The 23,534-nt window shown below is 36.0% G+C and overlaps 1 protein-coding gene across 1 annotated transcript in view; it reads left to right on the forward strand.

The window, feature by feature from the left end:
• The first annotated feature begins 459 nt into the window (after window positions 1-459).
• ETFDH (electron transfer flavoprotein dehydrogenase) overlaps window positions 460-23,534 on the forward strand; it is a 28,669-nt gene continuing 5,594 nt past the window's right edge. The window contains 9 exon segments of the mRNA NM_001290090.1: window positions 460-617; window positions 8,514-8,654; window positions 9,105-9,334; window positions 10,613-10,694; window positions 11,337-11,455; window positions 13,956-14,033; window positions 19,499-19,645; window positions 21,019-21,159; window positions 22,393-22,536. Of these exon segments, the coding sequence (NP_001277019.1) occupies window positions 584-617; window positions 8,514-8,654; window positions 9,105-9,334; window positions 10,613-10,694; window positions 11,337-11,455; window positions 13,956-14,033; window positions 19,499-19,645; window positions 21,019-21,159; window positions 22,393-22,536 (1,116 nt within the window). The 5' untranslated portion in view covers window positions 460-583.

Raw genomic sequence — 23,534 nt, forward strand, 5'->3', positions numbered from 1 at the left:
CGGCGGGGCCCTCTGCCCAGGGCCGCGGATGCCGGTCATTTTTTTCCGGACGCCCAATCAGAGGTCAGTTCGTTCACCTTGGGGCAGTTCATCGCTCCTGCGCAAACTCCAGTGAGGCTCCGAAGGCGCCTGGGTTAGAGGACTACAACTCCCAGAATGCTGTGGGCGTCGCTCCGCCACCCCTCCCCCCGCACACGCACAAACACTACTTTTGATGCGCACCCATATACCGCGGGATCTGTGAGTCCCTCTCACCCGCCCTCCCGCGGCCTCGCCACGCCTTGCTGAGACGCGAACGGAGAACCAATCCTCAGCCTGACCCCGGGGCCTGCTGGGACTTGGAGTTCTTTTCCCTCGCCCGCCTCGGCACCTGACCCGGAAGTCCCTGCCGGCCGTGAGCGTCACGCGCGGCGCCGGCGCACAGCGACAAGGAGGCGGGGCCGTGGGGAAGCCGAAGCCGCGGGCAGCGCGGGGAGGGGGACTGCCGCCGAGGTGTCGGTGTTTCCCGGCGAGTGATGGCGCCCCCCGCGGCCTAGACGTCGAGGCCCGCGGCGAGCCGCAGGCGGCCCTGGGACCCGTCAAGATGTCGGTGCCGCTGGCCAAGCTGTCCTGCGCGGGTGAGAGGGGGCGCGGGGCTCGGGGCGAGGAACGGGCAGGGCCGCCCCAGCTTGAACTAGGGCAGAGGTCGTGCGGCGGGCACCTCGCGGGCACCTCGCGGGCACCTCGCGCCCTCCCCTCGGAGGGAGGGGCTTGGAGGACCCGACAACTGGGCCGGAGGTCACGCGCGGCGGGGGAACCTTCCCGACCCTCTTGGGACCCTTACCCGGAGCTCGGGTCGGGTCCCGCCTTTGGCTTCGCGGCCCTCCTCCCTCCTAGTCCATTCTTGAGAACGTGGAGTCTGAAAATTAATAAATTAATTAATTAATTAACTAATTAAAAATTTAAAAAAATACAAAAATACAAAATACAAAAATAATAAATAAATTAAATAAATCTAAATAACTAAATCAAAAATAAATAAAACTAAATAAATAAAACTAAAAACTAAAATTAAATAAATAAGTAAAACTAAATAAATGACTAAAAACTAAATAAATAAATAACTAAAAACTAAAAAACTAATTAAAAACTAAAACAGATAAATAAAAACTAAATAAATAAATAATTAAAAAACTCAATACATAATAAATAAATAAATCTATGTTGAAGTCTGACCTGCAGCCCTCCTCCCTCCTAGTCCATGCTTAAGAACTTGAAGTCTGAAAATAATAAGAAAGAAAGAAAAAGAAAAGAACTTGAAGTCTGACCTGTCACATCGTGATTAACACAATATGCGCTGCTCAGGTCTCCAGACTCTATCTGGGGCCAGGAATTTGTGCGGGTTTTTTGGGCCAGGAGTTTTTAATCCGACGTGTCTAAAATTAACTTTAGAGGCTGAGGATGTTATATGGCTGCTCCTGGAACCATCACAGCGACTTGTGAAAACACCCTGTTAACCTTCCCTTTCTCCTGAGTAAAAAAGAATAATTATGATGCAGTTGGAATGCTCTTTGTTTTGTTGTACCTAAAAACAAACAAACAAAAGCTTAAACATTCAAAAAGATTTCACTACGGGTGGGGGGGGGGGGGGGGGCGGGGGAGGGATTCTTGAATTTTGTCACATTTGGCTTAGTTTTTTAGCGTTGGTTTCTTGAAGTTAATTTTTGGTCATAGAATACACCAGTATACATAACTGCAAATTCAAGGCTGTTCTTGTTAGGTACATTTCATTAAGGTGGAAATTGTGGATTTGGTCACCAGATGTTAAATTAGGATTTTGTTTAAAGTTCCTGATACTCGTTCGTGTATATACCACACCGAATGTGTAGATCTGCCTTATGTTTTTGTGAAATCTCAAAGGAGTGAGCTGCTCTCTGGCCTACTGCCTAATTCAGCTGAAGTTATTCTTTGGCTGAGGGTTAACTACAGTCCACCAAAATTAGCATTTCCATTCTCCTTGGATACTTAAATCCTTGCCATTTTCATAGCTCAGTGTCAACACTACTGGCAACAAAGAGATGGACACAAATGTTTTGGCAGTGTGACTTTGATACCATGACGCTCTGAGTTCAATGGACTTTTTGACCTTAGCTCTCTACCCAAACTCAGCCAAGGTGCCTAACTGTTTAACTGTCTAAAGTGGAATATCAGATTTGTTTTCAGAAAGGAACTAAAGGTCGTGACCAAGATCTTTTTTTTAAGATTTTATTTATTCATTCATGAGAGACAGAGAGGCAGAGACACAGGCAGAGGGAGAAGCAGGCTCCATGCAGGGAGTCCGACGTGGGACTGGATCCCAGGACTCCAGGATCATGACCTGGGCCAAAGGCACGTGCTAAACCGCTGAGCCTCCCAGGGATCCCCGTGACCAAGATTTCTAATTTTATCTCCTAGGCGAAATCTAAACTGCCCAGGTCCAGATATTCTCAAGAAAATAAGTAGCCGTATAAGCAATAGAATTAGTTTTATCTGATATCAAATCCTCAGTTTTCAGCAGCAAATGGTAACTTCTATATACTAAACTAGGATTCATCGTAAGACAAAGATTTTTAATATCTTCTAATAATAAATAATACAAATGATTATTATTTTCTTTTAAGATTTTATTTATTTATTCATGAGAGAGAGAGAGGCAGAGGAAGATGTGGGACTCGATCCCGGGACCCCAGGGTCACGCCCTGAGCCGAAGGCAAACGCTAGGGATCCCCCCCAGTTACAGTTTTCACTGTAATTTAAGAACCTGCAAATCTCTAGTGTAATTTCAAAAAACTAACATGGGTTATACAGCAATAATAATAATGAGGCCTTGTTTTTAACTCATAATGTCTCTTATAATGAATACTGTATTTGCAGTGTATCTGCAAATAAACGAATACCTAAACATGGACCATAACAAATAGTAAAGCTCAACAAAGACTTTCCCATGTATTTGAAATATGTAATAAAATTTACATTCTAATGGCCATACTGAACAGTTAACAATTTAAAATTATAATATCACTCCCTATCCTTCATGCCCTTATGAGAATTGTGGGGCAGCTACAACTCCATTTACAGTAGACACATGGGAATTCAGACAATACCACCCAACTTCTCAATCCTTCCAACATCAGTCAAGCTTTGAGACTACTATTGAATTTGAAATGATCTGTGAAATAATGAAAACTAAGCTGTGATGAAAACAAGATTTTTTTTTTTCTTTTTTCTGATTAAATGGAAAGGTAACAGCCTGGCATAGGCTAGTTCTTCTTTAGTACCCAACTGCAGAATTAACATATTTTTATGTTTTAAACTTTACAATAAAATACTTTTTTTAAAGTAAAAACTGGCATCAGAAATCAATAATTAAAGATGAATATAGAAAGAGATTGAGAGTGAACTCTAAAGACTTTTAAGCAGTAAAAAACCCTATTTTTGATAAGTTTAAAGTGGCAAGGAAACTAATTTTCTCTATGTGCAAAGGCATACTAAAAATTATAGTATTGGGAATAATATTTTAATTGTTAGGTAACCTTTCACATATCCTAAATCCTGAAAAATGTACATGGGATACATAAATAAAGATATTATAGGAGAATTCAGTTCTAGAGTTCAAATACAGCATTGTCATCATTCAAAAGAATATTTATTAAATAATCATTTGGGGACACCTGGGGGCTCAGTGGTTGAGTGCCTGCCTTCAGCCCAGGGCGTGACCCTGGAGTCCCGGGATTGAGTCCCACATCGGGCCCCCTGCGTGGAGCCTGCTTCTCCCTCTGCCTGCGTCTCTGCCTCTCTCTCTCTCTGTCTCTCATGAATAAATAAATAAAATCTTAAAAAAAAGAAAAAAGATAACTGTAACTAGGAAGATATCTATATAGTTATCAAATATGTATTAGCCACTTGTTTTGTGTAAGAGTTATACTAGATCCTATACCAAAATATGGACAAAGTTGACCATAGACTTTAGAACTGGTGGGATGAGAGTTCAAATACTTGCTGAAGGTTTCATTGCAGTTAATGAATTCAAACACAAGGTAGACAGACTCCAAAACCTATGCACTTAACCTCTGCCTTTTTCCATGTTGCCTTTTTCTATTTATTTACCTTGTTTTTAGTTAATAAAGTTAATTTTTTGGCAGTTTTAGGTTTGAAGAAAAGTTGAGCAGAAAACAATTTCCATATGACTTTCCCCCATTCCCTATTAACATCTGGCATTAGTGTGGTACATTTGTTGCAGTTGGTGAGCCAGTTTTGATACATCATTATTCAAGTCCCTAGTCTATATTAGAGTTCACTCTTTATATTGTACATTGTATGTGCATTTGACAGATGTGTAATGACATATATCCATCATAAATTGCATTATCACACAGAATAGTTTGCCCCCCAAATCCCGTGTTGCACATATTCATCCCTTCTTCACTCTTCCTGAACGCATAGCAACCACTTATCCTTTTTTCTTTTTAAGATGTTACTCATTTGAGAGAGAGAGCGGGAGAGAAGGAGCAGGGGGAGGGGCAGAGGGAGGAGATTTCCCAATGAGCAGGGAGCCCAAGTGGCGCTCAAACCCAGGACTCCTGAATCATGACCTGAGCTGAAGGCAGACACTTAACTAGCTGAGCCACCCAGATGCCCCAACCACTGACCTTTTTAATGTCCCTATAATTTTACCTTTTCCAGAATGTCATACAGTTGAAATCATGCAGTATGTAGATGGGCATTTTCAGATTGGCTTCTTTCAATATGCATTTAAGTTCCTTCCATGTTTTTTCACATGTTTATGTCTAGTAGTTCATTTCAGTAAGTAATATTAGCAGTATTATTTAGCAGTAAGTAATATTCTACTGTATGGTTGCACCCCAGCATATCTGTTTATCCATTCATCTATTGAAGGACATCTTCCAAGTTTTGACAATTATGAATAAAACTGCTATACACATTCATGTTAAGGGATTTTTTTTTTAACCTGGACATTTTCTTTCTTTTATTGGGATAAGAACTCTTAACGTGAGATAAACCCTCTTGACAGATTTTTAAGTACATTATTGTTAACTATACGTACAGTGTTAAACATTAGATCTCTAGAGCTTATTCACTTGCTTGACTGCAGGTTTTAAATGTGAAGGGATACAACTGCTGGATCATTTGTTGAGTGTATTTAGCTTTGTAAGAAATGCCGAACTATCTTCCAAAGTGGCTGTACCATTTTGCAGTACCACCAGCAATGAATGAGAGTTGCTGTTGCTCCACATCCTTGTTTTCTCCTAATCTTCTTTGTGTGTGATTATAAATGTTCTTTTTTCAATAACAGTTTTATTGAGATCTGTCACATACTATACAATCATATCATCTAAAATCATCTAAAATATACAACTCAGTGGTTTTTAGTATAAGCACACAGTTGTGCAACTATTACTACAGTCTATTTGAGAACATTTCCATCACCCCAAAAAGAAACTTTACACTCATTAGCAGTCACTCTTCAACCTCTCCAGCCCTAGGGCAACTACTAATCTATTTTCTGTCTCTGCAAATTAGTCAGTTTGGGATAGTTTATACACATGGAATTATATGTGGTCTTTCATAGCTAGCTTCTTTCACTTAGCATAGTGTTGTTTATCAGCAGCAAAAAGGAGTTCAGTAGTGATACATGTTCGTTGCCGAATAATATTCCATTTTATGAATATATCACTTTTTATTTATCCATTCACAGACTTTTGTATTTTTCTCTATACTTTGGCTGTTATAAATAATCCATCTATGAAGATTCATGCAGGTTTTTGTGTTTTTTCATTTATCTTAGGTATATATACCTAGGAGAGAGTTACGTGGAAACCCCAAACTTAAATGTTTTGAGGAATTGGTAGACTGTTTTCCAAAGTGTCTGCACCATTTTACATTCCTACCAGCTGTGTATGAGGGTTCCAGTTTTTCCACATCCTCATCAACACTTGTTACTATCCCTCTTATTGCTTATAATCATCCTAGGGGATACAAAATATTATCTCATCGCGGTTTTTGATTTGTATTTCCCTGACAGTTAATGATGTTGAGCATCTTTTTATGTGCCTATTGGCCACTTGTATATCTCCATTAGAGAAAGGGCTATACAAATTCTTTGTTTTTTAACCAGGTTGTCTTTTTATTATTAGAAATGAGTATATTATATATACTTGATGCAATTCCTTTATCAGGTAGAGGATTTGCAAATATTTTCTCCCATTCAGTAGGTGATCTTTTCACTTTCTTCATGGCATCCCTTGAAGACAAAAGGTTTTTGTTTTGTTGAAGTGCAGTTTCTTTTCTCTTTTGTTGCTTGCGTTTTTGGTGTCATAGCAAAGATACCATTGCTTAATCCAGGGTCACAAAGATTTATACCACTGTTTTTTTTAACAATTATACCATTTGCCCTTACATTTGGGTCTTTGGAGCTTTTTGAGTTAACTTTTGTATCACTATAATCTTTATTTTTTCACTTTTTATTTTGAAATAATTTTATATTTACAGAAGTGTGTTGCAAAGATAACACAGAGTTCCCATATACCATTTGCTCAGCTTAACTCCTTACATAACCATAGTACCATTATCAAAACCAAGAAATTGACATTGATGCAGTACTATTAACTAAACTACTGACTTTATTTGAATTTCCTTATTCTGGTCCAGGATCTAATCTGGGACACCACAGTGTTTTTAGTTGCAATATCTTGTTAGTCTACTTCAGTGTGACAGTTCCTCTGTCTTTTCTTGTCTCTCATGATCTTGATACCTTCAGTATATACTGGCCAGTCATTTTGTAGAAAGTCCCTCAATCTAAATTTGTCTAATGATTTCTTATGTTTAGACTGAGGTTATAGATTTTGGGGAAGTATGCCACAGGGTAAAGAACTCTTATTTCAGGGAGTGTGTGATACCAACATGTCTTATTGCCAATAGTGTTAAACTTGATCATTTGGTTAAAGGGTTTGCTATATTTCTCTACTGTAAAATTAATATTTTTCCTATTCATACTCTACTTATTAGAAGCTAGTCATTAATTGCAGTCCACACTCAAAAAGTGTAGAAACAAATCTGTAGCAGTATCAACATCTTTTATGCTTTGACTTTTTCTGCTAAAATTATAGACCAAATGGAATTCATTTTGATAAAGAAAAGTATACTTCTTTCCAAATGACTTTTTCCCTATCTTTGACCATTTAATGAGTAACCATTTCCTCTCCTTGATTAGAAATGGCATCTTTATCATACACCAAATCCTTAATGTGTGTTCTGTTTCTGAACTCTTTATTCCTTTCCTTTCTTTTGATTATTCCATCTCTTCTCCTATAACAGACTTCTAATTATTATAGCTCTCTATATAAGTTTTTATATCTGTTAGGGCTAATCCCAAGGGAGGAATGTCTGTCTATATATAATGGGAAAGAGTATTAAGGAGAAGAGTACCAGAGAAGGGAGACAGAAATTAAAGATACAGGTGAAAGGGAAGGCTTCAGATGAAGGGATGTCCCTAAGAAAACGTGAGGGAATAAGCCTCATCATCCAGGTGGAAGGATTAATGTAAGTGAAGAGAAAAGATATCTGCTATAACCTGAGAGAATGAAAAAAGAGTGGATACAAATACAGATGACATTAGAGGTTGTTGCCAAGGAAATAGGAAAGTTCTCACCTAATTGCTTCTATCTTTCTGTGATGTTTGGTGGTGTGTTAGGGTATCTGCTTCAGATAAGGGAAGGAGGTAGAATTGAAGGTTTAAGGAAAGCAGGGGTTTAATGAACATTATTGCAGATAAATCTTTGCACGCTTCTCTTTATTTCTATTTGCTAACTTAATGAATATGTACATTTTTAAGACTCTCAGATGTTGCCATACGGGAGAGTCAGTGTTTTAAAGAGCTGACCATAAAACCTAGTTTGCCCACATTGTCCCAGCATAATAATCATCAATACTGCCTGTTCCTACTCTCAAAAGTACCCAGTTTGGTAAATTATATAGTCATCCTATTTATAGGTTAAGCTTAATATGAGCTAAATGGAATATATTAGTTTATTAGGAACTTTTAACATATAATTTGAAAACATTGCTCTATGAGAAGAAGCTAAGTTCATCTAGGAAATAATACAGTCTGTTTCAGTTCATATCACAACTAATGCCTCAACAGCATAGATCTAACTTCACTGAATGTCTGCAATGTTGATATAGTTGGAATATAAACACAAATTTTTAAGTATAAGATATCACATGGAATCATATAATTTTAGATCAAGAAATTACTATCGAGATGATCTAGTGACCCTTTTTTGGATGATGACACTGAAATCTAGAGAGATTAATGATTTGTTTAAGATCTTAGGGCTGATTATTAGAAAATCAAAAAGAAATCAGATCTGATTCCCAATCCTAGAATTTTTTTCCTTTTAAAAAATGTTTTTTCAGCCTACTCCTAAGGAAAACTAATTGAAAAAATAATAATAATGTTCATAATTTTTATACAGCATATCAGTGCTTTCATGCCTTAAAAATTAAGAAAAGTTATCTACCTCTGTGTCATGCAAGATGGTCTTCAACCTCTGTTGTACCTCGAATTACTACCCACTATACTATTTATCCCCGGGATAAGGACAAGCGATGGGAAGGTAAGTAATAATTTCTGTAGATGTGTTAGGCTTTTCTAGATACTTTGTATCATTTTGTGCAGAGAAAGATTTTTCATGATAGTATAAAATCATCAAATAATATTTCATAGCTTTACCAAATCTATTACACATTGATAATGAGATAAGCAAATATTTGCTAAGTTTATAGTAGTAAATCTCAAAGCCAAAAGGGGGTTTATGGAAGCAAAATTAAGATCTACACTGGAACAAAACCTAAGAGAACATCCAATTAATACAATAATATATTTAGTGTAATTCTCATGCAAATTGGAGGGACAATCTCTATAAATGCTCTAAAGCAAAAAAATAAAAAATAAAAAATAAAATAAATGCTCTAAAGCATAGTATTTGTAACCCAGTTTGTGATTTTTATCAGATCATACTCATCCCAGAATTTTCATGTATTTTTTTAAACATTTTTCCTCCCAGGAGTGAACATGGAGAGGTTTGCAGAAGAAGCAGATGTAGTTATAGTTGGTGCAGGCCCTGCAGGACTTTCTGCAGCTGTTCGTCTAAAGCAATTGGCTACTAAACATGAAAAGGACATCCGTGTGTGTCTAGTAGAGAAAGCTGCTCAAATAGGAGCTCATACTCTCTCAGGGGCTTGCCTTGATCCACGTGCTTTTGAAGAATTATTCCCAGACTGGAAGGAGAAGGGAGTATGAAAAATTGGTTTTTATACAAAGTGTACTCTTTATCATATCTCTATTTCCAAACTACTAGAATATGGAAAAAACCCTTTTTCTGTAATTCTGTTTCTTAGAGGATTGTTATAGATAAGTTTTTTTTTAACTTAAAAAGAGCCAAAAAATTGAATCATATCAACTATACTTATAATTTTAAGATATTAACTCATTTATTTGTATAATGCCTCCTACATGTTGTATTTATCTACTGGATTTATGAGAAGGCCTTATCTGGAGAAGATTTTAGAATATTTGTACCAAATAAAATAACAGCATTTTGATTTTGAGGATTATTTCCTAACTCGATCCGTGTTTCTATCATTGTTCTTCATGAAGTTCTATATACATTTCCTGGAACATTGTAATATCTAAAGCCAAAGAAGGTAATCTAATCAAATGTTCTAAAGAAATAAATTAATATGGCCTCTCATAACCTAAGAAGAAAAGGCACTGGTATGATATGCAAAGAACTGAATGTTAGTTTTACTGCTTTCATAATTTGTATGACCTTAGTTAAAATCTTACATTTTTTGTATCTCAGCTTAGCCTTTTCTTCTGTAAGATAGGTTATGTTATACCTGCCAAGGTTAGAATATTCGCTGTCTGTGAATATACTTTTGTAAAGGTCAAAAATCATATGATTTCTGTATTATTTCTATATGGAATAAGTTGAATTCCAAAAATTTCATCTGTGCTCTTCTTTCTAAAATACCAAGCTCCTTTAAACTAGAAATACTTTAGTTATACCTAATTAACTTTCTTTTTTCAATATTATATCAAAAATATATATTATTGAATTATTATGGACATAATTTCAGTTGTAATAGAAAAAGATTTTCAGAGCCCCATATAACTGAGCAGATACAATCCATGACATATATGTTAACTGTCTGTATCCAAGGAAAAATAAAACCTCTCTTATGTTTTCATCAAGCAGGAAGTTACAACTTGGAGCAAGCACCTAGGCTAAACTCGCACAGAGACAGGGAGACAGGAAGCCATGTCCAGGATGTCTCCAAGCCCCCAAGAAAGATTTCTGGGATGTAAAACTGGCTTATTTAGGTTCTAAAAAGATTCCCATACGTCTGAAAGAGACAAAGAGGATTTACAGTTCCAAGTTTTCTAAAGGAAATGAAAGAAAAGTGAGGAGAGTAGTTCACTTTCCCTTTTTACCCAGTTTTTTTTATTATTTGTATTTACCATTACAAATATAAACGAAAACTTCCTTCTCTTTCCTTCTTTTGTTTTTAGGCTCCACTGAATACTCCAGTAACAGAAGACAGATTTGGAATTTTAACAGAGAAATACAGAATTCCTGTGCCAATTCTCCCAGGTAAGATGTGATCAATATTTGTAGAATCATAGAATTCCATGCCTGGAAGGAATGGAATTTCACCTGGTGAAATCCCTTCTTTTTACAGATGAGAAAACTGATACCCAGAGATTTGAAGGACTTACCCAAAGTTATAGAACTAGCTTGTAGTATAACAAGACTAGCACCTAGTTCTTCTGTCTTCCAGTCTAGAAGAATTGAGATAGCCTTGTAAGGCAACCCGGAATTTTAATTTAGTGTTGTAATGTTTTTTAAATTTAATGATTAGAATTGTATGCCAAAATTGTAGAAAATAAATGAAATTATGGGGATCCCTGGGTGGCGCAGCGGTTTGGCGCCTGCCTTTGGCCCAGGGCGTGATCCTGGAGACCCGGGATCGAATCCCACATCGGGCTCCCGGTGCATGGAGCCTGCTTCTCCCTCTGCCTGTGTCTCTGCCTCTCTCTATTTCTCTCTCTGTGACTATCATAAATAAATAAAAATTAAAAAAAATAAATAAATAAATAAATAAATGAAATTATGACCATAAGATAAGGTGTATGTTTACACAGAGATTATACATGATTAGAATTCTTAAATTAAGTATGTTTTTGAGATGGTTTATCAGTAAACTTCAGATTGATAAATTAAGCGTATTTATAGGTCTTCCAATGAATAATCATGGCAATTACATTGTACGCTTGGGACATTTAGTAAGCTGGATGGGAGAACAAGCAGAAGCCCTTGGTGTTGAAATATACCCTGGTTATGCTGCTGCTGAGGTTTGTATAGTTTTATTATGTTTTTAATATTTGTAGGAAGTAATCTCTCTTTGTTTTGAATATAAACAGTTAATGGTACAGAGGTAAATAAATAAGTATTTTAGAAAAGCCATAGAATTTTAGAATTGTAAGATTAGGGGGAATCTTGGAAAGATCAAATCCAAAGAGTAATTGAATTCCTTATCTTGTTACATATATCATGTGATTGTCTAACTTACAACTGAACACCATCAGGGATGAAATAATCTCTATCTGACATTTGACATAATACTCTGTCTTATGTTGAATAAAAATATATCTTCTGTTTTAAACTACATAGAACAAATCAATGCCCTCTTCCAAGGACAGTTTTTCCATTATAATTATGCCCTGTTCTCTCCATCCCCACTTTCAGTTTTTTTCTTTCCTAGGCTAAATATTCTCAGTTCTTTTAACCATGATGTTACATATAGTTTGAGTTCCTTCAGTATTCTCAGTGTCACCTGAATTCATTCTCTTTCTATCCTCTTTATAAAGTGGCACCCAAAATGAAAAAAATGACTTCAAGGGGCATCTGGGTGACTCAGTGGTTGAATGTCTGCCTTTGGCTCAGGTTGTGATCCCAGGGTCCTGGGTTTGAGTTCTGTATCCAGCTCCCCACATGGAGCCTGCTTCTCCCTCTGCCTATGTCTCTGCCTCTCTCTGTGTCTCTCATAAATAAATAAATAAAATCTTTAAAGAAAAAACTACTTCAAGCCTAGTGTAAAGCAGGGCTATTGCCTTCGTCATTCTAGAAACTGTTCTTCTATTAATTCTCTCTAAAATAACTTTTTTGGCAAATGTATCATACTGTTGACTCTCACCAAGTATTATTGGGGAAATGATTAAAAATAATATGTTCTGCCAACCCAGAAAAGTCACCTTTATAAATTACTTTTAAAAGTTTTGTTATTTAATGAGCATCAAACTAAGACTGCAGTGCATATGATAGGAAGTCTGCTAGGGAGGTTGCCAAGACAGAAAGAAATCTCACTCTTGCATAGCCACACATATACAGTCCATTATATCCATGTTAATTGTCTTTGTCCAGGGGAAAAATAAAGTTTCTTGTATCTTCTTGACAAGCAGGAAGTTACAACTTAGAGCCAAGCACCTAGTTCAGACTCCTAGAGACAGGGAAACAGGACACCAGTCTTTTTGGTGTTCACATTTCAAATATGACACCCCTGGGAAACACATTTCTGAGATGCAGATCTAGTGGGAGTCTCAAATAAGACTTTTAAAAACATTCCTATATCCCAGAGAGACAGAGAAAAGATTTACAATAAACTTTTCTAAAGGAAATGATTGGAAAAATTGACAAGAAGGGTTTTTTTTGTTTGTTTTGGCCTCAGGGGAAATTCAAAAAACTGTTTTTGTTTTTTACCCTTACAATATGTAAGTCAAAACACATAAGTCACTGTATTATACTTGTTGCTATGTTAATTTTTGTTTTCCCAGCTCATATATATGTGCATTTGGGTTTTGGGACACAAGTGTAGGGTTTTGCATTTCTTCTGGTTCTTGACTGGGATCAGTATCAAAATCACAAGTAGGGTGGTTTGTAGAATCTCTGATTTTAACTTTGTGTACACAAACACACACGCACACATACCATACACACACAATCTCTTACCCTTCTTTTTTTCTCAATCCCATAAAGATCGTCATCAATAGATTAATGATACGTTGGTCAGGTTTTTAAATTTTCTGAGCCAGACTTAATTATAGTTCAAAGCCACATTCTACTGTTGATTCATTTTCAGGGTATGAAATAAAAAGTTTCTATTTTTCTTTTCATATCCATTGCTGCTAATCGTTGCTTTACCTTTCCACTCCTGTGCTGTCTGCATGATTCTGGTGTATATTTTGTACTTCTATCTAAAGGGCATTTTCCATCACAGAGAAAACAGAAATCAAGTAAGAAAGGTAGAATATTGCTGGTTCTCATTCTCAATGACAATTCAGTCCTACTTGCTCCAAAAATAAATTGTAATCACTTTTGGGCTGTCTTGAACCTCTTTCTGTTTTGTTTTGTTTCATTTTCTTTGATTTTTGTTTTTTGGGATCTTAGCTCATTTGGAGCAGAGGCTTTCCTGACCCTGTTGTCTTCCCACCCAACACTGATTGATGGTCTTCATTTGTTAGAGGCCCTGATTTCAGGGTCTGTATACTTGGTTTTGATGCCTAGTTTCTTCAGGTTATTCTTACTAGTTTCCTTAGTGACCTCTACAGTAGCTTCCTCCTTTACTTCTTCATTAAGGTTGTGGCATTTCTTTCATTTCCAACTGTTTGAGCTGTGTTCTTTTATACTCTAAAAGGGAGTATCTTTAAAACATTTCTTTTTTTGCCTAAACATTTTGATGCTTGTTATGTAATCTAGAGAACATGTTCACTTTCTTAAATATCTAAGGCTGTTTATTGCTTCTTTTTAATGTGGTTATGAATCCTAAGGTGATAACAAAATATGTTTTCATTTTAGGTCCTTTTTCATGAAGATAGTAGTGTAAAAGGAATTGCCACTAATGACGTAGGGATACAAAAGGATGGTGCACCAAAGGTAAACTTTTTAACAGTTACGTGCGTAACAAACTGACAAAAGAAGAAGGAATCAACTTAAATGCAATAATTTAGTTTAGCTACAAACTACAGATTAATAAAATGTATGTTAGAATATAACTATTAATGTAGAAATTTTCTCCTGTTAAAAAAAGTATAGAAGCATCTTTGAACTGAAAAGGACTTAGACAAATAGATGTGATATGTTTAAGAATAGTTTTCTTAAAGATAAAAACATGACTAATACAAAAAAAAAAAAACCATGTGACAAAGATTTTATTTCACTCATTAATAAATGACAGAATCAGTAAGATGTTCTAGCCAGTTCAAGGAGAATTCAAAACACATACATATATATAGGTCATCAGTCAACTGCATTGCCACTTCCATAATTTCCATTTCTATGGACAAGAATCATTTGCATTACTATCAGTAACACTGATAGTCTTTGATATCTTTTGGTAAATATAAAACTGATTGCTTTCCTCTCATTCAGGTATAATCCTGGATGGTTTTCAGATTTTTACAACTTTTATTTTTGAATTTGCGAAAGAAAAGCTCTCAGGCTATGGATCTCTCACTGTGCAAGATTCCTCGAAACGAACAAGGAAAAAAAAACTCCTTGCTTTCCCATAATAACAGACCAAAACACAAGTTACTATCTCAATAAATTAATTTGTCAACTGATATTTATTTGCTGTTGTCTTAATTTCTCAAGTAGATCCTAAGTTCCATGAGGGCAGAGATCATGCAGGGTTACTCAAGTCCCCACCATAGTGCCAGGTGATATCAGATCCTCAATAAATATTTGTTAACTTAGAATTTATCCTTCTCACTGCCATTCCTGAACAGAATGGGGAATCGAGTGTAGAGTCTCCTCCTGCTTCTCACTGCTTCCTGCTTAGAGATAAGCAAGTGGCAAAGCTCTGGAGTCTTACCTACATTGTTCCTCTAAAGGTTTGACTGGTTTCATCAGAATTCTGTAAGATGTGGGTCTCAGTGTGTCCTAGAGTAGGGTGCAAGAAGCTATTTTTTTAACAAGCCCCCAAAGATTCTGATACATACCTAGGTTTGCAAACAACTATTATTTCATACTACTATTCATGATAAAAGAATATTGGTTTTCCTATATTCTTTCCTGTATTGTAGTTATTCTTAACTGTATTGTGATCATTTAATTTTAAGCCGTATTTTATTCTTTTAAGATTTTATATTTAATGTTACAGCAGAACTGAGGCCACAATTTCTGCTATTCTGATTTTTTTTTGTGTGTGTTCCCAAATTTGTTCAAAAGTAAATTTTTCTGTTTGGGGCTTTGTAGTTATAAAAACATCTATTTAATATATCTTTTTATATAGATATAAAAACAGAAGAATAAAATGGAGTCTTAGTTTTGTGAGCACCAGAATCTAAGTTTTTAAAATAACTGTTTTAGTACCACAAGTTTGGAGTGGGGAGAACCAAGGACTGTGTTTACTGTATTGGTTACAAAGGTGGTGAGAGAAGTCAACTGTGTCAGTATGTTGGCTTCTCACACCACCTTTGTAACCAAATGTCATGAACATACTATGAAGGTACACACACAGGTTAATGTCTTTCCACAGCGTCAGCTTTATTCAATCATAAAGCAAAGTTAAATCACAATTGTAAAGCAGGTTCAGGATACCAGACTCAATAACATTTCACCATGTGAAATGGCTTCTTACACAGCACACAAAGCAGGACAGACGACAAATCACACAACAGACAAGGTAACAGAGGGTATAGGAATTTAAGGAACCAAACACAAAGTCAGTCTGTGGGCGCACAGTTGAGATGAGGCCTTGGTCTGGTCTGGGCCACCTCTCGGCCCATAGTGCTTCTTATGTCCCAACAACGAAGGATCTCAGTTCTGTTCAGAGATCAGTGGGGCGGAGCCTTTTGGTGGCTGTTGCCTTTTTTAAGTGGTCAGACGTAAGGGGGTCAGATCGGAAGAGTAGGATGGTGTGCTGCCAAAATCCTCCCCTTTTTGAAGTGATTTGATCAGTTTCCCCACAGACCTCCTCTGGTCCTGCTTGTTTTTAGTTCTGGGATGTCAGCTGATGCTGGTCCTGGTGATAGCTCCTCGACGCATACCTTAACTACTTGTGTCATTGCTTGACACAGGCTCCTGCTTGACATGAGACTCCATTTTGTTCTCTACACCGAACCAGTGTGTTTGCTGCTTGGTGAAGCACAGATACACCAGGTGGAGTTTTCACACAAAGAGTAAACTTTATTTGCAGCAAATAAGATCATGGGGAATAGCATCCAAGACCATTACTCCTGAGAGAAGGTGAATGGGTACCTCCTTTTTAGAGTTAAATGAATATTTAGATAGGGATGCCTCATCACTGTATGTAGAGAAGTGCCTAATTTTACCCTGTATGTTATGTAAATGAGGCTGAGGCTTCTTCTTGGGTGGAGACTTTAGTATTACAATGAGGTAAAGGTCACTGCCCATTATTCCAGGAGTGACTCCATGGTCCGTCTGTGTGGACGTGAGTAGGGGGGAATGTTTAGCTCAAAAGCTAACTGCATGTCCATTTGGAAACAAATAGAGTTGGGCCTTTATTTTTTTTTAAATTCTGAGAATTTCTTAAAACCATAAAAAAAATTGGAAACCTAGATTACAATTACAACCTAAAGGTAGGATAAGCCATCCTATAGAGAAAAGAAATTACAAACCTGTAACAGACTTTTTTTAAAACTATATAAACATTAAACACTTCTGTTGGTGATCCCTGGGTGGCTCAGTGGTTTAGTGCCTGCCTTCAGCCCGGGGCATGATCCTGGAGTCCTGGGATCGAGTCCCACATCAGGCTTCCTGCATGGAGCCTGCTTCTCCCTCTGCCTGTGTCTCTGCTTCCCTCTCTGTCTCTCTCATGAATAAATAAATAAAATATTAAAAAAAAAACACTTCTGTATACCAAAAGATACTATGAAGTCTATAGATAAGCAGCAGATTGGGGAAAAAGTTTTTGACTACCTGTAATATCAAATAGCACATATATATTAACAAGAAAAAAGGCAACGCTTTAGAAAAGTGAGCAAAACCTAAAAAATTGACAATTTACAGAAGAACAAATCCAGGTGACTACTACTTATAAGGAAAGATGTTTAAGTACTTTTTCTTCAGAGTCCACAGTTTAAATGTCATTTTTTCAAAGAAGCCTTTTCAGTTCACCCAATCCATAACAGTTTCCTCTGTTATTCCCTCTCAACACCTTGTGCTTTCTTTCAGAGCACTTAATCATAATCTGTAATTATATACTCACGTATTTCTTTAATGTCTACCTGTATGACTGGCCTGAAGGAAAGAGATGTGGCTTTTATTCATCTCTGTACTCCCAATGCCTAGCATAGAACCTGGCACACCATTCATTCATATTTCTTGACTCAAAAACAAAAGTGCTTAAAACAGTAGTCAGGAAAATGCAAATTAAAATAACATTTTTTTACCAAAAATGTAAAATGAACAGTTATATCTCTCAGTAACTGGACTATAGGGAAAAGGCCTTTCTTACACACTGCTGGTGGAAAGCAAACTGATAATACCTAGTAAAATAAAAATAGGTGTGCCCTTTGATCCAACAGTGCCACTCCGGGGAATCTATCTTACATGGATAAAAGCACAGTACTGTAAGGATATATAAATACAAATACACACACACACACACGGTGTATATTTTATAACATTGTTTTTGGTCACAAACTTGGAAACAGTGAATGGCTATTAAACATTAGCAGAATTGGTGAATAAGCTATGGTATTTTCACACGGACTACTATCCAGCCATTGAAGAGAAATATTTGACTCTACAGTGACTTGAAAAGATTTCCGTGAAGTATTATTGAGAAAAGTCAGATGCATTGTGTTTTGTAATCTTATTTTTTGTAAAATAAATCAGGAACCAAAAAAATTTAAGCATATATGTATCTCAGTTGTATGTGTGTTTACATATTTGGGGTAAAAGTGTACATACTAGATTGTTAACATGCTTTATGGATGAGTGAAGTGTAACAAGAGGGAGCAGACAAGAACAAAATAAAAAAGAGTGAAATTAGAGGATGTGTATGCAAGTGTAATATACACCTATGCATATGTATGACAAGTATTGCACAAGAAAAAAGTAGTTATCAATAAATGTGTGAAAGATGTTCAGACTTTGTAGTAATCAAAGTAATTAATACATTAATAATGACATAATTCTATCATTCAGAATGACAATATTTAGCACCAAGTATATTCATCTAAGCAGTGCTTTTTTTTTTTTTTTTTAAGATTTTATTTATTTATTCATGAGAGACACGGAGAGAGGCAGAGACACAGGCCAGGGAGAAGCAGGCTCCATGCAGGGAGCCCGACGTGGGACTCAATCCCGGGTTTCCAGGATCAAGCCCTGGGCTGAAGGTGGCGCTAAACCGCTGAGCCACCCGGGCTGCCCTAAGCAATGCTTTTTAATAGCAGAACACAGTGGAACAGCTAAAATGTCCCACTACTGAGAATTGTTTGAAAAATTAGGGGAGGGACACCGGTAGCTCAGTGGTCGAGCGTCTGCTTTTGGCTCAGGGCGTGATCCCAGGGTCCTCAATAATCTTACTTAATAAAGGAATACGGAATAGACGGATAGTCTCTTATGAAATATATCTTTTCTGGTATTTCTCTAGGTGTAAATATAAAATATATAGAGCAAAAGAGAAGTAAAGACTTCAATTGTAGCTTTTTTTTCCACTTGGAAACAAAACTCAGTTTTAGAATATGCATTCAGTAATAGAGAAAAAGTAAAATTATAACCAAAGAGTATATTTAGTATGATTCTAAGTGTGTTAGAAGTATATAAATAGGCTCTATATAGTTTTTTATTCATGGAAATTTTCTCACGATTTATGGGAAAGCTATTTTTTTTTAAGATTTTTATTTATTCATGAGAGAGACAGAGAGAGAGAGAGAGGCAGAGACACAGGCAGAGGGAGGAGCAGGCTCCACACAGGGAGCCCGACGTGGGACTCAATCCCAGGTCTCCAGGATCGCGCCCCGGGCTGAAGGCGGCACCAAACCGCTGAGCCACCCGGGCTGCCCTACAGGAAAGCTATTAATAGTGCTTTTTGATTCAGATGATGAGACTGGAAAACCAGGAGCAGAGGGGAAATGGTTTTTCACTTTTGATTTTATTTTCATTTGTAGAGCATTTTTGTAGCATGAGTGTGCTTTATTTGCTTTTTTAATTCTTACGCACTTAAGCATTCAGATACTTTGGAATTAAAAAAGAAAAATGCAACAGACAGGATAAAGTTTAAATTAGATTCCACTTACAATAGTTTTATTTCTAGTATTATGTATTTGTACTGTTTCTTCTGTACTTGAATCATAGTTTAATTCAAAAGTGACTAGAATGTATTTTTTAAATTGTCAAATGTTGCAATTTAACATGTTTTTATTTTTTAGACAACATTTGAGAGGGGACTAGAACTACATGCAAAAGTTACAGTTTTTGCAGAGGGTTGCCATGGACATCTAGCCAAACAACTGTATAAGAAGTTTGATTTGAGAGCCAATTGTGATCCTCAAACCTATGGAATTGGACTGAAGGAGGTATCCTGATTTGGTTTTGTAATTTTAATTTTAAACTATGAAGTTTAAACTCATTTGTATTATAGTGTAGTTTGTAACATTGATATAATTTTATAATTATTTTTTATTGAAGCATTCGTTATAATTGAAAACGTTTGGGATATTTTTTAAGGGGCTAGAAAATACTGCTAATCAAATTCTGTTATCTAAGTTGTTTCTACGTGTTGTAATTGTTTCATCAAATGTTTCTTGAAATCAAAGTCTAGATTGAAATTATTTTTAATATTTTATATTTTATATTTATATAATATATTTTAATTAATAAGAATTTCTTTTCATTGTAATACCATCTGCCCTAATAAGATTTGACCTGATACCCCTATGCTGTTGTATGGTGACCAATCGTACAAGAATTCTTTCTTCAAAATTGCACTGTGAAAACAGTTTATGAAATATGTACTCATCCATAGCCTATTGATCTGAAATCTAAAATTTAATTAGGTTAAGTATATTTTCTCAGTGTATCCAGTCTCTGTTTCCCAAATCTTAGGCTTACTAGAGTGTAAAAGATTCATTACCTTTTGTTTAAATTTTTTTAGGATAAGGCTCAGAACATTTCCAATTCTGTATATAGCTAGATTAATTGTAAGTAAATCCTTAACTGTTTTTGGTAGGTTGCGCATCACACTTCTGTGATTTTTAGATAATATTTCAGATGGAAATTGTTTAAAACTTACCCTTTTGAAAATAGATGAATGATTTGTTTCAGTTGGGAAAGGGGGAGTGGAGAAGAGCATAAGCTGTTTTATTGAAGAATAACACATATCCTGGAGAGCAGCAGATCTTAGGTGTACAGCTCAATTAACTTTTATAAGGTGAACACACCCATGGAATCACCACCTAGATCAAGATCTAGAACATTAGGGACCCTGCCTAGGTGGCTCAGCGGTTGAGTGTCTGCCTTTGGCTAGGGTGTGATCCCAGGATCAAGTCCCGCATCGGGCTCCCTGCATGGAGCCTGCTTCTCTCTCTGTGTCCAATGAAGAAATAAATAAAATCTTAAAAAAAAAAAAAAAAACTAGAACATTACCAGCACCTCAGAAGTTTTCCTCCTCTCTTCAGCAGTGTTCCCTATAATAGTATGAAAGTCTTACCAATCTGAAAATCTAATCAACTTCTGAAAGAATTCATAGCTTTTCTGACCTCTTTTTAGTCCAATTCATCATGCTGCTGTTTGATACAATTTTCTTTGATATGTGAAGTACTTTTTTTGTGTTTCTCTTATTACAGTTTTTCCCTTGACATTTTTATAACTAAGACATAAAACCTGGCAAGTTTGATATATTGTGGTGATAGAAAAAAATTAAATAATACTGTAGGCCTTTTTTTCTTAGTTATGGATTATTGATGAAAAGAAGTGGAAGCCAGGGAGAGTGGATCACACTGTTGGCTGGCCCTTGGACAGACACACTTATGGAGGCTCCTTCCTCTACCACTTAAATGAAGGCGAACCCCTGGTAGCCCTTGGTTTTGTGGTAAGTTACATGGCCATTGTGGAAAACTCTACTGTTTGAGTCCTTGGATCATCAGTGTTATAAAATCTGAAGCATGTAAAATGCTTTTCATTTGAAGATTACTTTCTCATTTTGTCAGTATGTCAAGTGCTTGTGGCCACTACAGACATTGGCCTGTAGTTTCAAACACACATAACTTTAGTGATGGTAGCTCCTAAATGCCAGACATTATATACGTATGTTTCATGGAGAATTCTAAATTTTGTAAAAATCCTATGAAGTATGTATATTATTTTACTGACAGGACGCTGAAGTCCAAACAAGTTATATAACTTTCCCAAATATACCCGTTAAATGAGAGGCAGGACTCACACCTGATTCTGTGTGACTTCAAAGCCCATTTTCGACTATGGCATGCTGTCACTAAAAATGAAATCAGCACTGAGTTTGAATCTGTAACTTTTACAGAATGTACACCTTTTTTCCGTTTTGGCCACTTACATCTTTGCAGTAAATTACATTTTGAACATTGCAAGCAATGGAAAAATAAGGGTTTCTGCACCTTGTAGTTTGGTGGCAGCTTTATATTTCAGTGTCATAATTAGACCTGTATATGACACATCATTAAATGTTTGCATTATTGGTATTTTTTTGACACCCAGCCAAGTGTTCAGTTTCTCATCTTTGTATCGTTTCTCAAGTGACTTAATTTTTTCAAAGCATAAAAAAAGGTTTGGTTATTAATTTCACATTTTGACAGTGCCTTATAAAATGTAACTTCTAATATTTCTTGTCCTCTTTTTTTTTTAAGTATGATTACGTTCTGTTTCTTCATTTTTGCCTCAGTAGTATCACATATGCTTATTCTTTACTAGAGTGGGTACTGATAAATGAAAAATAATTACAACTCCTTTTGTGGAAACATAATGTTAGACCCTTACCTACAAATATTTTTCTAATTTGGGCTTTTACTTACAGAGCACAATGATTTATTAATATATTCTGAGTTTTTAAAGGTTGTCCAGTTATAAACACATGGTATCCTTTTGTTTACCCTTTTTTTTCCAAACAGAATTTATTCAGTTATTTATTCAAGTTTGGATTACTGCATATATTTCTCCAAGTACTTTGGATACAAGAAATTTAATGTACATGTTTTCTCATAAATATTGATCACATTTTTGCTTGATTTAATTTGAAATAAGAATATCCAATTGTATAAGTTTACCAGATTTAAATATAAAAATTTTTAAGGTTGGTCTAGACTACCAGAATCCATATTTGAGTCCATTCAGAGAGTTCCAGAGGTGGAAACACCATCCTAGCATTCAGCCAACACTGGAAGGTGGAAAAAGGATTGCATATGGAGCCAGAGCCCTGAACGAAGGTGGCTTTCAGGTAACTCATCCAACTTTTTATTATTTCTTATTTCTGTATTATAAAGTAAACATTGAAAATACAATTAATAACTTTAGGTAAAGAATGGAAAATTATCTCATATAAAGAAACTTTAAGCACACCATAGTTAAAATTACACCATGAATTTAGTGTTAAGAATATATTAATTTCCTGAGATAAATGTATAGGCTTTTTGTTGGTTGGTTTTTAACCAGAAAGTTAAACTCCAGTATAGTCAATAGGACATACAGATTTGTATTTAAAAACATCTGCCTTGTGTTTGAACATCTCAGGTAATTTTTTAGATTGGTGGGAAGAGTTGACCACACACACTCACTTTTAACTAAAATTTTCTGATTTAATTAGTCAAAGATATAGAAATTTATTTCTAGTAAGTTTTTGAAGAACCTTAAACAATAATCTGGAACTTTTGATTTGGTTTATTTTGAGCTAACAACTGTGACATGACTTTTTTCCCCTTTTTTTTAATTTTTAAAATCATACTTGTTTTATGACTGAAGGTTTATACCTCTTAATCCACCTTACATATTTTGCCATCCCCCACTCATCTCTGCTCTGGCACCTGCCAGTTCTCTTTATAAATTAGGCTATTGATGTGTACATGACTCACTCTTTTCTTTTTCTTTTTTCTTTTCTTTTCTTTTCTTTTTTTTTTTTTTCTTTCTTTTTTTTTTTCTTTTATTTCTTTCTTTTCAGTCTGTACCAAGACTAAACCTTTTCTGGAGGGTTTCTAATTATTTGTGTTTAATGAATGTCCCATAATACATTTCTCAGTGCAGCTTTTTTTCAGTCCATAGTTCTGTAACAAGATACCACCTGCCTATACAGGATAGGATCCTCCCAGGATCTAAAAATACGTTTTATTCATAGGACTTACACACCAATTTGGAAGAATTTGCACTAGCAGTCCAGGCCTTTTTATTCACAGTTTATTCACAGTCTTCTGGTACTTTAATCAAACAGTGTTAGCAAGGCCA

Source organism: Canis lupus, chromosome 15 (assembly GCF_011100685.1).
Source record: "Canis lupus familiaris isolate Mischka breed German Shepherd chromosome 15, alternate assembly UU_Cfam_GSD_1.0, whole genome shotgun sequence".
NCBI lineage: Eukaryota > Metazoa > Chordata > Mammalia > Carnivora > Canidae > Canis > Canis lupus.